This window comes from Halyomorpha halys, unplaced genomic scaffold (assembly GCF_000696795.3).
Source record: "Halyomorpha halys isolate HHAL.00 unplaced genomic scaffold, Hhal_1.1 Scaffold31.1, whole genome shotgun sequence".
NCBI classification, from domain to species: domain Eukaryota; kingdom Metazoa; phylum Arthropoda; class Insecta; order Hemiptera; family Pentatomidae; genus Halyomorpha; species Halyomorpha halys.
Window position 1 is genome coordinate 65947 of NW_027107458.1, and position 17670 is coordinate 83616.

General features: G+C 29.5%; 1 protein-coding gene across 2 annotated transcripts in view; it reads left to right on the top strand.

Moving 5' to 3' along the window:
- The first annotated feature begins 6073 nt into the window (after positions 1-6073).
- LOC106685203 (thrombospondin type-1 domain-containing protein 4) overlaps positions 6074-17670 on the top strand; it is a 495278-nt gene continuing 483681 nt past the window's right edge. For both annotated transcript variants that reach the window (XM_067045746.1, XM_067045747.1), the window contains exon 1: positions 6074-6181. In XM_067045746.1, coding sequence (XP_066901847.1) covers positions 6159-6181 — 23 coding nt within the window. In that variant the 5' untranslated portion in view covers positions 6074-6158. The remainder of the gene's footprint in view (positions 6182-17670) is intronic.

A 17670-nucleotide genomic window follows, 5' to 3' on the forward strand; every position in this document is an offset into this window, starting at 1 on the left:
GCCCGAACCAGATATCACTCCTTCCATTATAAACTCCCTAACCACTCAAACCCCCTAGTTTCTAATCTTGCGTCCTCTTCCATTCCTGACAATCCTCCGAGGCGCCTGAAAAGAAGATGGCCACGAGACCAGCTAATGTAAAATATCATTAGAGTGCCTCCAGTGGGTAGTTGCTCTACACGCCTGTAACACTCCATTTTAACTAAGATCGTAGTTACTAAATGTTTTATGTAATATACAGTTGTAAATTTCAATAAAGTTATTTAAAAAAAAAATAGATATATACACATCCATGCAAACATACGTTCTTGGGTAATCTCTCCGCTGTTCTGAGTAGAGTAGGGATTCCAGAAACCACATTATTTTTAAATTATGTATTTATCTATTAAGCTATATATTTCTACCGACCCAATGAAGAATGTATTATATATTTATACCAAAGGGTAGATACCGTAACCTCAACCCTCTGGCATGGTAATAGAACTAATTGGGTATACTTCACATTGGATATATTTTCTCAAGGGCTCTTGTTCACCAATCTACTCAATTATAACAATCAGGTGGCGTGCAGAGTATTCAAATTAGCAAACCAATTATCATATTTTAATGACTAGGTTTACTGCGGATATTTACTTGGGTATATATCATTTACAGTCATTTTTATTCATGACTTTGCAGCGGTTCTATGATGGTGAAACCCGAATATTTTTGCACCATTTAAGAAAACATTTTTTTTTGTAATTAATAAAACTTTTTGGAAAATAAATTACGTGTTTCTAAATTGATATCCGGACTAAGTAGTAAACTTCAAATTTATCATTCCTTGACTATATTTGGGTATAATTAGAAGGAGAGAATAACATCAAGTGGTTTTATGGGTGAGTTTCCTGACGAAATTGAGGATGTAATTAGAAACAGATGATATTCCAAAACAAAAACTGATTATTATGACGGAGATATTCCTTCTCGGTTTGAAAAAAAAATTATATTGAAGATAATTTCGACTAACTACAAAGAATTGTATGATATGTTGCCATCCTATCATATAATTTATATTAAAACTCGCATTTAAAAAGTTGCACAACACAATTATAGTTTTTAATTTTCTAGGCGAATTTTCATACCACACGGATTGCCATCTACATTATATTTCATTAGAGAGAGGAAGACAAGAGGTGTCAGAATGGCCGCGCCTTGTTCCGGGAGAGTAAAGTGTTTGTTTCGCTGTAACGGAATAATTTTTGGTTCTCGTAACGTTAGAATATATCATGTTAAAAATAACCAGTTACATTAAAATGAATAAACTTGTTTTCAGTGGTTGTTGTCGTTTTATTATGTTCCTTCTCTAGGTTGAAAAAAAAATAGTACAACAGTCGTTATTAAAATACATTTTTTGTATTTATATGATTTTTTTTTGGTTTTCGTAACGTTAGAATATATCATGTTAAAAATAACCAGTTACATTAAAATAAATAAACTTGTTTTCAGTGATTGCTGTCGTTTTATTATGTTCCTTCTCTAGGTTGAAAAAAAAAAATATTACAATAGTCGTTGTTAAAATACATTTTTGTATTTACATGATTTTTTTTTTTACAATAATTATTAAATTAGCCTAGAAGTTATAATACATATATATAAAAATATTGTACTCAACAGGTATTTTAATTTATTATAGAAACAGAAAGTTATAGCAGCGATTGCAATATTGATTCGAAAGGTTTTTTTTTTTAATTTATGACCATGGTGGAGGAGGTGGGGGTTGTCTACAGGGTGCCGCACTATTCTAACCATAGTGGAAAGGGGGGCCAATTTTCATTTCGTGGGACCACTACAGAAATAAAATTCAACCCTCGGATTCGAACCGGCTCCGCTGCAGTTGCAAAGACCTACACCTCAATTCCATCAGCTACAGGTGGCCTTTTTTGGAGTAGCTAAGGTACATTCCCTATAATCACAAGAGACTGCCGAAAATAAGCCTAAAAGGATCCGAAATTCGGTGCCCAAATTTTGATTCTTGGTTGATTTATGAAATGAACCATTTTGGATCGGCAGACCATCTTCAAAAAATCAATAATCTACTTAAAATGATAAGAAATCTTGTGATATCCTCCTATTACAATTAAAATCCTATCTTAGTTATCAGGCGAACATTTTTACAATACCCAGCAAGAGTAACATCAGCCTGTTCGGTTGACAATTTTCTTAACATGCCCTCACCTTTTTAGCCCTGGCTGCGTTTCTATTGACAGAGCAGGGATATCAAATTAATTCTTTTCGCAAGTAAATTTACTTTCAATGATAGGATTAGCAAAATCTTAGTTAATTAATAATGTCCTTTATTTCACAGAAATATATAATATTTTGTTTATTTCATAATTGATTGTCCTTACTATGAATTTATGTATTTATCATTTTTTTTTTCGGAAACTTATCTAATAACTAATTAATGCTAAGTAATTGAAATTACAATTACATCCTGACTCTCAGTGATTGCAATTACTAATGATTTAACTCATATGTGAATTGAGTTTATTTGAACATATTTCTTATGAGCAGTAATCATAAAACTTAAAATAAATCGATATGCTAGTGCGCCATCATTAAATCGATTATATATTTATTATTAGAATTGTTGAAAACTTAAAAATTGACCGTAATATGTTAATAAACCTATACACCAGCGTGCGATCTTAAAATGGATCTTATCTTTTTTAGGAGCAGAACAAATTAGCAAAACAGATGTTTTTCCGTTTTAGTGTTAAATATTTACAGTTATAATTAAAATTACTTTTAATTGTATTAAATTACTTAGAATAATAATAGCAATTACATAAGAATATAATTGGCAATTCCAATTACCTTGACTAAGCTTGTAATTGTTGTTTATTACAGTATACCATTGAAATTACAATCATTTGTTATTGCAATCATATTTATGTGATTCCAAATTACAGTAATGAGCAAGTAATTGAAACTTTAATTACTTTTCGCCCAACTCCGGAGGCTACGCACGAGGGAGAAGAAATTTCTTCAAGACTTCTTGCCAATGCTCCCAATGAACCAAGAGAATATAATTATATAACCAATAATGGTTTATATAATTTTTTATACAGTTGTATTCCACCATTCTTCATTCTCCGTGTATTCAATGGTTATTAAATACAAATCGACTTGTTATTTGATAAAAATAGGAACAAAACTTTTTTTTTTTATTAAATAAGTTAAAATGTATTAAAAATTACAAAAATCAAAACAAGCTTTTCAACAAAGTAGGCCAACAAAACTTCTTTTTGAAAAATTTAGTCAGATTTGTATTCAGCTACACAAAAAATTCAATAACTTTAATGTGACTATACCAGCCTACATGAAACTTAGCAGTGGCTTAGAGCTGTTTAAACTTTTCAAAATAGTTCAAACCTGACCTATGTAAATACATTCGAGTTAGAGATACAAAATAAAATAAGAAGCTTTTCTTTATTTGAAACTACTTTTTCTCCATTATAAAGGAATAAAATCTTAATGATGTTAATTTTGGTTGGAAGTGCAAAAGTAAGATGTCGGTAGAAAGTAATGTCCCTCAAAAATCGATTCCAAAAATTTATAACTTTTAATTTATATAAAAAATAGTATTAAAGGGTTTCAGACGACTCTGAAAAGAATTATATTTTAAACAAAATTGTATTATTAACAAAATGCCTAAATTTGCGGCAGATTGTTATAATACTTAAATAAAGTACTTTAAAAAAGTTTTTTTTTTTATAATTACTTTATTTATTAATAAGTATTATAACAGTCTGCCACGAATTTGGGCATTGAATAATAGTGCTAATTGAACACATTCATGCCAAAAATAAAAAGTAAATAAATAAAATTTCTTTACGATATAAAAAGAAAAATAAATAAATGAAATGAAATAATCAAACAATATAAAATTAATTATAGACAATATTTACAATCTCGGCCTGAGGATCCCGGAGCCGACTTTAGGGGTATTCATGATCTATAGTTTAACATGTTAAAGCGTGTTAAATGAAAAGACTCAAGTTAAATGGAGAAATATTATTTTCTTTTAGCATGTTAAAACGATATAACATATAACATAGTTGAATAGTTGTTAGTAGGTCTGTTAAATGGAGAATGATGTCAAGCAGCAGACCAGCTAAGCTCGTCTAAAGTTTGTTTAATATCGTTTTAGGCTACTTGCTCGTAGTTTTTGGTTTGATTATGTTATTATTGTTTTTGATGTTTTTATTGTTTAATAAAGCAATGGATGACAATAATCATAGTCAGTAATGACAGTTGTCAATTAGCTCATCTTGATCCCCTTCCTCACAAGTCAGAAGATCAAAAAGACACTCAGTAGCCAAACTTTCACGCATCTTCCACTTTTCACTCAATTTATGCACTTTCTAATAAATTAAATTAATTAAAACCTATAAGTAAACAATAATATGAAGTTTTGGAAGGAAAGGTTATGGAGCAAGCTGCTCAAAAAATCCGCTAGGAGCTCTTATGCATTTGACACACCTTTAAATAGGGCTACTCACAATCCTATACTTATGACATTTAACATGGTAAAACATTTTACATTTAACAAAACATCATGAATACCCCTATTATTCCCCACGTAGGAGGGGTAAAGCAGGGCCCTTCGATCCCAGCGCGGCCCTCTCACCGCGTCACTACTAACGAGCCAGTGGAAGCTGAGTGAGATCGCTAAATCCGCTCAAATATTTCTGAAAACAATTCTAACTCGATTTTTCTTAAAAGGAATTTCATTGGTCTACTTTTCTTGAAGCATGTTTTGGTTATACAATTTTAAATGCATCTACAATATTTTGTTCCTATTTTTTCATGAAAAAAAGTCCAAAAGATTGGAATTCCATAATCATTGAATACATGAAGAACAAAGGTTGAATTTTATTATGTAAAAAATTTCAAAAATTATATATTATATTATTATAAAACATTTTTTTTCTCGACACATTAGCAAGGGCCCTCACACATGTGTCTGATATTTTTCGACCTGGTATCACCAGAAACGGTTTCATTGAAATCGGTCATTTGTGCGTAGATTCCCCTTGTGAGATCCAACAAATATGTATAACAATTTTCAAAAAAACATGCAATCATGCTATATAATGTTACTTGTACTTTATGCACAGTGTAAATATTAATAATACAAATGTTTCTTTAGGTTAAAACTGCGTTTCTTTTGAGAAACATTTAAAGTGATATTTTGTGTTACTTGAATTTACTAAATGCTCGTTTTATGACTTTTAATTGTTTTCTATATCATCCAATCATTGCTATCACTTATAACAATTCCTGAATTTGTTTTTTATTTATAATTTTTTTTTTTATTCTTGTATATCCCTTTTTAAACCTTTATCAGTTTTAAGTATGTATTGTGATAATATTCTTGTAATATATTACTATATGGCAAGGTTAATCATATTTGTAAAGGAAAATTTAAACAAATAAATATATTTGCCTCTTTCTAGTCAATTTTCTTTCTAAATTTCTAATTTAATTTTATAAGCATTAATTTGTTTATAAATTACAAATATAGTTATGCAATCAAATCTGAATAATTTAGTTAATTTCCGACATCATTTTGGGGTTTTTGAATTTGTTTGTTTAAGTTACAGGTTTACGTATTAAAATTTATGTTAAAGGAGCGTTGAAAGAATACATTATACTACATAAATAATGTAATTTTTAAACAAAATGGTTTATAGTACTTGGTACTTTGACCCTATACATAGTAACTGTCAAAATTTTGCCAGTTATTTTCAATCAGAAGTAACGGTTTGAACTGCTGGTTGAAAAAATACTTTTCACATCTCTGGTGTTTGCCGAAGTTGTTTACCTTAACGCACACCTTTTGTAAACTATATCCACGTACGGTTCCAAGCGACTGCAGACGTTCCGATACCTTTCGCATATGTTGATAGTTACTAATCGCGGTTGTCCAACGAAAGATGGGTCGGATGAAGAAGAGAAGTTGACGGGAGGATCCAGAAGAAGAGCGGTGGGGGTAAGTAGGAGCCAGAGTCCGGCCAGTGTTGACTTGGAGCCGGCACTGGCAGTAGGCCTTAGTTGGTCGGCCAGCTGCCGCGATGTCTTGACCATTGGGTACCTGATCCTTCACTAGCATGAGCCTCCTCCTCGTCTTCAGGTAAGGGACAGACATTAAGGTAGCCGTCCCTATCGAGGCGGCACCGCGCAATCGCACCGCTTAACTAACCTATATCTGTAAGCGACGAGAAATTTAACATGTTAAATAATTAAAAAGCACATTTAATAAAACAATGTGATTACCATATATTACATTTGTTGATTATGTTGTGAGGTACTTTTCGTGAGCTTTCAACTGCAAGAACGACACATTTGCACCTTGAAAACTCCACTATAAGAACGCTAATGAGACCAGTTTCAAATTAACTTTGTAGTCTCACTTATAAAAAAAATATGACCATAAAGGAAAGAATTTATTCTTTCAATAAACCAGAAAATGTACTTATGTAGTAAAGATTGTTTTAAAAAAAAATATATATATTAAACCATTAAACGTTTGACTTCCCTACTAAGCAGTCCTACTGGAAAAATCATATTCCAACTTTTTTCCCGAAAATGAGCAATTTATATACTTTTCACATCGTAACTTATTCTAAAGGTTTAAACTGCCAAAACTCACAATTTGTAATTTTTTTTTTATTTATTTAATGATATTTACATAAAATACCTTCAGCAAATTTGATCTTAGATCATAATGGAGTGATACAAGCATGTGGAGAAACTACCCATTGGTAGAATTCTATTGGATTTTAAATTGAATACAGAAAATGCATTTTGAAACAAAATTAACCTTGTTTTATTGAAATTAGAACTTTACTTTTATATAAAATATACTAAAGTACATTATTATGAACAACAAGAAAGGGCTAATTTACAATCTATATAATTATCTTATTCAGTGCCTTACTGGTATTAATTATCCGCTCAAAATTTACCGTTAATATTGAATATAAATATATTTTATCCGAGTAAATTGTGAAATTATAATCGCAATTTCATAAAAGCGAGATTTTTTTTTTGTATCACAAAGTTGTAATTATGCGATTCATTATAACATCTTTAATTAAGGAAACAAAGCGATTTCGAAACGTATATTTTGAAATTGGCGCGCTTTTGTTTGGAATACAGGAGCTGATTAAAATGAAAAGCAATAATTATTTAATAATATTCCTTTGTACTGTTCGGAAATAATCAGATTGAAAACATGTTGTACGTCATTATTATTTATATATATATATATATATTAATTTATTTTACCTAACAAAAAATAGGTAATAAACCTAAAATGCTTTATTTAGTCATGCTGCCCAAATACATTGGGTTGAAAATTAAATAGCTTTGGATAATTCTATTTGAATAGAATTAAGAAATGTATTTTTAATTATGTATATTCAACAAAACTGAAAGTTTTGAAAACGATTTTTGAGGACGCATCACATCAAATAAAAAAGTCATGCACTATAAAAATTAAATTAAGTATTCTGAGTTGTAATTTTATTTTAATTGGTTTTAATTTTTTTATCTATATATGAAATATACAGTAACGGTAATTATCGTTTATTTCATTACTATCAAATTCATTATTATACAATGACTTAAAATTATTAAGTTTCTTTTTATTTACTGATGAAAAAATATCATTTATTCCTTGGTGAATGAAGAAATCGCTCTTCGGGGAGAGAGCAAAAAAATGAAAAACTCGGAAAATTCTTCGGGTTTTAATAAGGATTTGAACATGAGACTTTCTTTTCAGGTTATAACCTTCCCTGATATAGAGGATGTATTACGCAATTATTAAAAATTTATTGCATAAATCAAAATTACGATTTTTTAAGGGAATACCTCCGGCCTTCTAGAGCGATCTTTGGATTTACCAACCTAGTCGCTCTGTGAACCGTGAGCAAATATTTTCACGGAAGATCTCCAAAGAGCGCTTTTCCAGAGAGGTGATCCTTTCAGAAGGAAATCTTGCTGGAAAATTGAAGATGGGTGCCTAATGCATAAAATGGGCGACACTCGAAGAGGGAGAGTTTTCCTGCGGAAATATTACATTCAGAAGCGTTTTCCATTTCCATTGTTAAGGTCTTTACTCATGAGGCCTTTACTCGAATATCTTAAATTTATTTCATATCCGTAATGTTATGGCTTACATCTGAGCGTGCTTTTCATCAAAATTATTTTGATGACATTATTTGAAGATACAATTTTAAATTAAAGAGTGATGTTTTGAAATTTTATTCTTTAATGAAGAATATTAATGCTTATTTTTTTTGTATTATATATATGGGGTACTGGGTACCTCATGAAATATCAGGAGCGACATTACTCCAATAATAGTGTAACACACAATTTATTAATAAATTAATCAGTTATTTATTAGTAATTAAAGCAGAAATTAAATCTCCAGGCTCGAGCTTGGAAAGATACTGTTATTCTAATATCAATTATTAATTTTGAAATTAATTATAAAAAGGTTTAAACATTCAAATGATTTAGATTTAATTATTTCTTATTTCCATAGATGCTAGATAAATAATTGTACGAGTGTAGCTTTGTGGAAATCAATTTCTATTATTTAGCCCGAAACAGATATCAATCCTTCCATTATAAACTCCCTAATCACCCAAACCCATTAGTCCCTAACCTTGCTTCCTCTTCAATTCCTCAGATGTGCCTCAAAAGAAGATGGTCTCAAGACCTTCTAATGTCGATATGTTATTAGAGTGCTAGTAAATAGTAGTTTCTCGACAAGGTTGTATCATACTATTAATTATAATCTAGCATCAAATTCCCTAGATTTATTTTTATATAAATATAAAATATCTATTAGCATCATCCACTCTGATACACTTAGAGATGGCGATTTTTATTTATAAGAATTGTAATTAAAATTACGATTATCAAGTAGCCTATAAGCTTTATTTGTTATGGGTTTAAATACTGTTTATTTGAGTTAATATTACTTATTATTATTATTATCATCATAACTTAAATAGGGTTGGGTTGAACTGATTTTAGTAGTTCATTAATAATATTTATGTTAGTTACCTCTGACGGGATGAGTCCCGTGTTTAGACTAACGTTAGTCCTTCAGTGAGTACTTGATATTATTTTTAAGGTATATGTTGTGGTTAGAGATTTGTATAAAACCTGGCACCTCCAGCAGTACCTATCCCTTTGGCCCTTCATAGACTGGTGTGGCACTATTTCATTCATTAATTTCTCACTGAAAACTATCGAAGTCAGCTCACGACTATTTATGTCCCTACCCTAGACTAATATAATTAATTAATTTTTTGCCTAAACCCTTAGTTTATAATGATATTATAGGAATCTTGCATACAGGTCTAATTGCGAAACTCATAATGGTTTGTGACTGCATTACATTTAAAAAACAAATTAAAGGAGAACCATCTTCCTCGGGAGAGGTCAAAGAAAAACTCAAGAGGTCGTGAAACTATTTATAATGAACTAACGTTTCGTCCCTCGTTGCAGGGCTTCATCAGGGCTAAAAAAAAATACAAACACTTAAATGATGTAAATATAAATGAAAAATAAAAAAGATGAACAGTAAAACGTGTACAAATTAAATAAGAATAATAAAAGGTTTTAGACAATCAATCAAAACGGATATAACAACAGATTAAAATAGATGGAAAAAGGGGAATAAGAGTAAAATAGGAATAAAAGAAGATAATAAACAAGATAGAAAACGTACCTTTACGTTAAAAAGTGAATGGTAAACAGGATGTAATAGAGAAGTAGTGGGAATTGACGGTTAAAAATACGTTACATGTGAAAATATTTTTTTTTTTAATATTTATTTATTGCTATTTACAACTGTACATTATAATACATTTAGTAAATCTGATCTAAGTTAAATTGGAGTGTTACAGGCGTGTAAAGAAACTACCCATTGGTAGCACTCTAATGAAAATAATTTTAAAAGTAAACAGTCTTAGGAAATTAAAGAATATATTAAAAAAAAAGCAAACTTTAAATGATAGTATACATAATAGGGGGAAGAAATCATTAAAAACAAAATTGTATATATATATATATATATAGACTATTTGAGTTTTTCTTTGACCACTCCCGGACCATCTTCCCTTTATTATTGCACACGGTCGATCAGCGATCTTTCGCTAATGAAAAAGTTTAATTCTGCATTTTATTGAAATGAATGTTTTTTCATGTTCACTACAAAATTTACTGAAATGACGTATGTGAGTTCTGTGTTTATACTCTTCATATTGTAAATTAACTATTACTATTTCAACCCTTGAAACTTTGAAACAGTAAGCAATTAGGCGTACTGATTCTTTGTCATCGGTTACATCAGGTAAAGTGGAGCGGTTAAAGTTCAATCTCCAGGTTTTTTCCTTAATCCATTGAGGTATTCAGGTCTACTTCGTAAGAATAAAAATTTTGTGTGGTGCGTGCATCACACAACTTTCACTTACTATAAGAATTTGTAGTTTAGAGTTTCTCAAGTTAAGAATAATGAATATAAACTTTGTTACTACAGTTAAAAGATAATGAAGCCGTGTACATACGAATGGAATCGGAAAAGAGAATTGTCTCCGTTTTTTTTCCAATTCAAACTCCTGTCTCTATTTTCTCCTTTTATTATTTATCAAATTCTTTAATATTTTGTATTTATATATTGCTTATTATTGTTAATTATCAGCACTGGTTATTTATTTTAAACTAGAAAAATAAAAGGTATTCTTGAGTAAGATTTTTTTTTAATTTATCATTTAAATCATGTTAGACTATTTCAATGAGGATAATACCTGTCTGATACTAACCCGGTAGTCTTTCCTACTTTTTTGTCCCCTAAGAGGTGTCCCATGATTATTTATTTATACTATGTTTTTTATATATTTGGATGTGACGACGACCAATATCTTTAGGGTTACTTCTGATCAGGATCTGAAGAATTTAGATTTAGTAAAAGATCCAATATTTTCTTATATCGGCTCATGATTTAAAATAAGAAACAGAAAATGGTTAAATGAGAAAATATGTCACGTGTAGAGTGTACTGGTGAGAGAAATGCTGAGTCTTGCCGTTGGGAGGAGGTCAGAGCAAAACTGAATCGAGTATAGGTGGCGAGGTAAATAGGGAGTAACACAAACAAGCGGCAATAAAAACATCCACGGGTTATTGGAAGGTAAAAAAAAATATTAACAAAACAGATAAAATACTAGGAAAATATAAACGTTTATTTCCCAACATGAGGAAAATGCTCAAGGTTACACCTCGCCAGTATAAAAGGTCAATTAATTTTACACTGATTTAACAAATTGTTGTAGCCATTTTTGAGAACATTTAATAACAAAAAAAAGTGTAAAATGTATTCTTCAAAGTAGCACTTTCGGTCTGTCAATAATATGGAAAAAGTTGCAGTAACATCCCTGGCATACAGATGCCCTAAAACATTGAATTTTAAGCAAATCTATTTAAGATGATTTTTAATTCTTTCAGTTTTTGATTTCTTTCGAAGTTAATTTTTTTTTACCAAAAATGTATTTTGATGTAGTAATTTTATACTTTCAATTCGGTCCGTACGTTCCATATTTCTATTTTGAATTTACATTAGTTGATTAGGTTTTAGACAGCTTAGAAATTCTTTCATTAAAGAAAATAATTTCTCATTGTCGGCTGATGGCAGATAATTTATGGGGGACATTGTAACGCATGGCGGTGTCACATGATTTCCTATCACATCTAAACATAGATTTCTTGTAATCATGCAGATAATTATTAACATCAATTAAACTACACTTCAAACAATGAAAGTACAACAGATACATCTTATTCACTTCAATAATAATGAGTATTCCATGATTGATGAAACGATTATTTCGGAACTAATTGTTTAAAAAAAATAATTGTTTCTGGATTTATAATTTTGATAAAATGATACTTCTAGTTCATTTTAGACTGTTTAGAGTAAATATTGTTATAACGGCAATAGTCATTCAGTTTACACCATGACGGTTGCAACTGTGCTTGTAAGTGCTAGCTTATAAACAGGCCTTTATGTGATAAACGCTAAAATGTCCTTTGATGTACAATTAATTATCACACCAGGCCTATTGTGATTGTACAGCTACGACAGTAAATGCTGTCATGACAGTAATTATGATACAGGTTACATAATTACAGTGGCTTTGACAGTTTGTGTAATGGTTGCGAACTATTTCCGTGTAATAATAATCGACCTCATCAAATAATCTAATAATAACTTGTCATTATTTCGGAAATAATCCTGTGATTTATTTAATAAATACATTGATTAAAGATTATGTTACTTGTTGTAGTCATAACATACTTGCGAAGTCGACATTAAACACAAATTTAATAAATTTGTGCTAGAAAATATTAAAAAAAAAGAAATTACATCGCATTGCATTAGAAATCAATGAAAATATCGCAAAATACCTGAGTATGAATTAAAATTCTTTCCATGATTGAAAATTCTGAGAGATGCAAACTATTCGAATTAAAGCGAAAAATGCTTAAATCTTAAAAAACGAATATTTTCTGACATAATTTGACAACTGACAACCATTGGCAATGGTAAAAAAATTTACTAACTTTCATTTTTTAAAAATGATATTAATGCTTTGTAAGAATTACTTTCAATTTGAGTTAGGATTTTTTTTTTCATAAAGGAATCCCAATGTATGTTTTGATATTAAGGGATCTGGACGGTGAGATATTTGAAAATTTGGAGTTTTACAAATTAAAATTTACTTTTAATATAATATGTTGACCATCTAACACACGAAAATTAGAGTGAACTTTTGTTAGAATAATAAAAGAATGTGATTAATTGATTTTAATGAACTTAGGCCCCTGAAAAAAAAACATTTAGTCGCTTCAAGTTATCAAAAAAATATATATACATATATATATTTTTTTAGCCTTAAACTATTCGGAAATATCAAATAATATTATTTTTTTCCAGAACCTCGAACGGCTTTTCCGAGTTCCTTGGGAACTTAATCGATTTTTCTTAATTTTATTTATGCTACCGAATGGACGATAAAATACACCTACTGGAACGAATTAGATTCTAACAGATGAATTTGAATTTGGAATTCATAAAAAAAAAAATATATTCTTATGATTGTTTAGTTTATTGTAATCTATTAATTAAAAAACCTATCTTTCTTACGATTCCAAAACAGTTAAATTTGGTCAAATTTCCCTCATTAAGTTGATCAAATCAGTATGCAACCAAATTCACCCTTTCTGCCAATTGAAAAAAATGTTTAACTTTTGTTGGAGATTTTTACATAAGATTTTTTTTCTAATTTTCGGCTCTGAAATGATTTAGTTTTTCTATTTTATATATTTACAAAAAAAAAAATACTTTTTCTAATTGTTTTAACATTTATAGAAATTTCGGTATTAATTTTGTTTCCTGTCCATTTTTTTTTACTTTAATGTTCTTTTTTTTTAATTATTAAAAACTTCATATCTACTCATGTATTAATTTTAAATGATGTTTTAATGTAAATTTGTTAGGAATGTGCAAGTAAAACAATAAATGTGTAGTTGCAGGAATGCACAATTTTAGATTAAAAAAAAATATTTTAAACTCTTTGAAAATATGATTTCTTAAAAAAAAAATAGTTTATACTTTAACACTTTTAAAAACTATTTTACTTATTTTTTTTAGCTTTCAATGGATTAAGTTCATTAAAATAGGTTGTATAATCACAACCTCCAAAACTGAAGCAATTGTTATTATAAAAATCATATATTTATATGTGATATGTTTGTTAGTAGTGCAGTGTGGCTGCTAATGTCTAATGTACTACTGATACGAGAATTGAACCTGCACAGTTGTGATTTGAGTATCCTGGTCAACTTGTTCTTCCTTAATAATCATATGAATTTATTTTTGATTTCCTTATTTAATGTTTTCTTTAATTTATTGTAAACTGTTTCTATTATCAAAATGGGCTATAACCGATCAAAATTAATGATATTTAAAGTAAATTTTATTGGGCATAAGATCGTGATTTGCGATGTTCGGAATGTGGAGAAGGTGACATCTAATTAAGTGTAATGTAACATCCATCAAGTCTGGCTTCCAAACTTCTGTTGTTTGACTAAACTTTGCTGCGGTTGGCGTACTTGGGCAAGTCTAACTTGCCTTCAATTCACCAGTGTTGTACTGTCAAATATTAATTATAATTTTTTTTTCGTGTTTTGTAATGGGTGTTCCAGTGATTCATTATCAATGATAGTTTTAGGAAAAGTACTGAACTATCTTAGGAAACTTTCTTAAATAAAATATTTATTTGTATGTATGAAATTTGCTGAAATTATAATTATAAATAAATATTGTATTGTAAAATTAGGCTATGGAAAAAGATAATATAATATTTTAAAAGGTACAACATATATCGAAAGGTTGCCAATATGACGTTTTGCTTATATTGTAGTGAGGAAAATGTTCCTCAAAATCTTGATTTACTTGACCTTGACTGGGTTTTCAATCGGTTAATCTTTCATCTTCTGATATTAAAAGAGCCCAAAAGGAGAAAAAGGCGGTTATTTCACCCCAATGTTTCATTACTTTAATGAAAACCATGTGTAATTACTAGTCAAAATTGATGAGTCTGCCAAGTGGAGAATAAAAAAATGGCGCCTATTCAAAAGGTTAAATAAAATAATTTTTCATTCGGAGCTCTATATCTTTTAAACTACCAACAAAACTAGAAAACCTAAGAAAACATCATTTAAAGTAGAATAGATTTTCTAAAATATGAGCCCTAATAGAGTTATTTACATTCAATAGTTTCTTCAATAGATTCTTTTTGAAAAAGCAATATTTCATAACAAAATTCACTGAAAAATTAGTAGTTAGTGATTTATTTTCAGCAATCAATATCTTAATAATCATTCGACGTAAAGATTATTTACGTTATTATTATATTAGCACTCAAATTAAAGCTAGTTTAACGTACTATAAATTAGTATATAGCGTTTATCTTTATAGGAGTAGTAGTCTTAATGATATTTGATAAAATAAATTGATATACAGTTGTTCGAACTAAATTTCATGTGCAAAATGAATATCCAGATACGAGTTAAGAACTATTTTATAAGTTAAATTACCTATATTTTGAGTGCTGCCAGACATACATACACCTTATGATTCCTGAGATATATTTTTTCAAAAATCAAAATTTTATCCGAACAATTAGAAATTAACATTTTGAGAACTTATTCTTGTCAACTATCATAAAAATTTCTACTCCTACGAAAATAAACGTTATAAACTTCTCTATAACTCATTAAACTAGCTTTAATGTGAGTGCTAGCAGACATCTGTACGTCTTATGGTTCCTGAGATATATTCCTGAGTACATTTTTTATGAAACGTTGCTTTTTAAAGAGCGATATCTCATGAACTATTGAACGTAAATACTACTTCGGGGCTCATACATTAGAAAATTTGTCTTATTATAAATTATGATCTCTTATGTTTTCTAGTGTTGTTAGTAGTTGTATAAGTATAGAGCTTCAAATGAAAAATTAATTTTTTTTTTATGTTTTGAAACATCCGACATTTTTATTCCCCCTAACTACACTCGGCTGACTCATCAATTTTGATTAGTAAATATATAGTTTACATAGTTTTCATTGAAGTAATAAAAAATTGGGGTGAAATAACTGCCTTTTTTTCTTTCCGGCTCTTGTACAATGATGCCTAGTAGATTCTATTATAGGCCATAAGCTGTTATGAAATATTTTTTTAAGTTTACCGGGCGTTATTTGGCGTTCACACTACCTAGTAGGAAAAGGAACATTTTCAAAACGTGAAAGTCGTCTGGGGTTATAAATCTTAAATTTTGATTCCACTAGACGATAGAAAGTTGGTTTTGATTGAAATAGTCTGACAGGCCATAAATGATGAACTTTCAGAATTGTTTCCCCTAAATCACTTTTAATTTTTTTTTTGAAAAAAAATAATCCTATCTCATTATTATTAATAACAATAAAAATAAATAAATAAAAACTATGGGAGAATTAAAAAGGTCCAAAAAAACCAAAGGTCCGGAAACAAGAGAAGTAATATAGATGTATAATATTCAGTTGCAAATCCAAGGATTTGATAAAAACTATCGTATCATATATAAAGCCGGAGAAGATAATAAAAAAGTGCATAAAAAACCTAATTTATAAGTAAATGTTTACGTGTTTCTACAGTTGATATGACAACAGCCAGTTTTTAAATTTCATTTACCTATATTTAGAAATATAGGAAGAATAATATTAAATACTGGTACTGGTATTTGTTGGGGGGAACGAGTCCGGCAAGTGGGTCTCATGGTCCATGGTTTTGACAACCCGTTGCCGCCGGGTACTAACCAAGGTGGGAATGTCAAGATTCATTTTTCGGGACCGCCGAAAAATAAATATCAACTGCCCCCTGTAGGAATCAAACCCACATCATTTCAAACCTAGTGTTCTGGGTCCTACGCCCTAACCCGTACGACCGTCACGTCACTATAATAATAACTAAAATCAATAATAAAGAAATAGGCATTTTGATACTAATAAAAATAAATTAATCGAAACTTTCAGTAAATTCAAAATAGAATTTTTATTTTTATTCACGATGGTAATTCTTTATTATTGTAAACGATATATTAGTAACGTAACGTACCTTTTTTTATTTCCATTTATGAATAAACGAAAGTAAAAGAACTTCCTGTTATAATGAAAATACGAACATTTTTATTTATAAATTCAATTTTTCTTTTGTATTTTTAATTTTTTATCTTGCATTATGCCCTTTTTTAAAATAAAAAATGTTGCTTATTTCTGTAGCGAATTACAATTCTGTCGAAGTTCGTAACCTCAAATACGAACCTATTCAGTCATTTTTCCTGTTCTTTTATTTACCATTTTCTCATTTACCAATAACTAGAAGATAGTATGTTGTTGTTTTTTTCAGGTTAAATAATCGTTCCCACTAAAGTATAAATACATTCTTTTTCCCACTACAAAACATTCCTTCGCAAACAAAGGAATTTGAATATGTCCTGCAAACAAGAGTAAGAGCTCTTGACGATGGAAAATGGAAAACCGATGGTACCACTCCAGTTTTCCTTTGGAACATAATATTAGCTTAGGAAAACCTCTCGTATTCCGCTACTACAAACCTCTTTTATTCATTGTCGTCAGTTTTCCAGATAGAGTTTCCTGACCTGAAAAGACCGTCTAATGTTCCTGGGGGACGATGGAGTTTTTTTTTTCGATATACATATGTTTACTGTATAAGATGTCTTGATCAATATTTATGTGGAGTCCTGCTAACTTTTTAAATAAGCAATAAAATCATAGGTCGAAATGAAATAGATCAATTGATTGTTACATTCGATTATTCCTAAGTAATAATATAAATACAAAATAAATATGTATCGCTGGACATACGGAGTTGAGCTTTGGGGCTCCACTAAATCATCAAATTCCTCCAGAATCCAATCCTTACAGTCCAAAATCCTTCGTAAAATCCTTAATGCTCCTTACTTTGTCACAAATCAAGTCATCCAT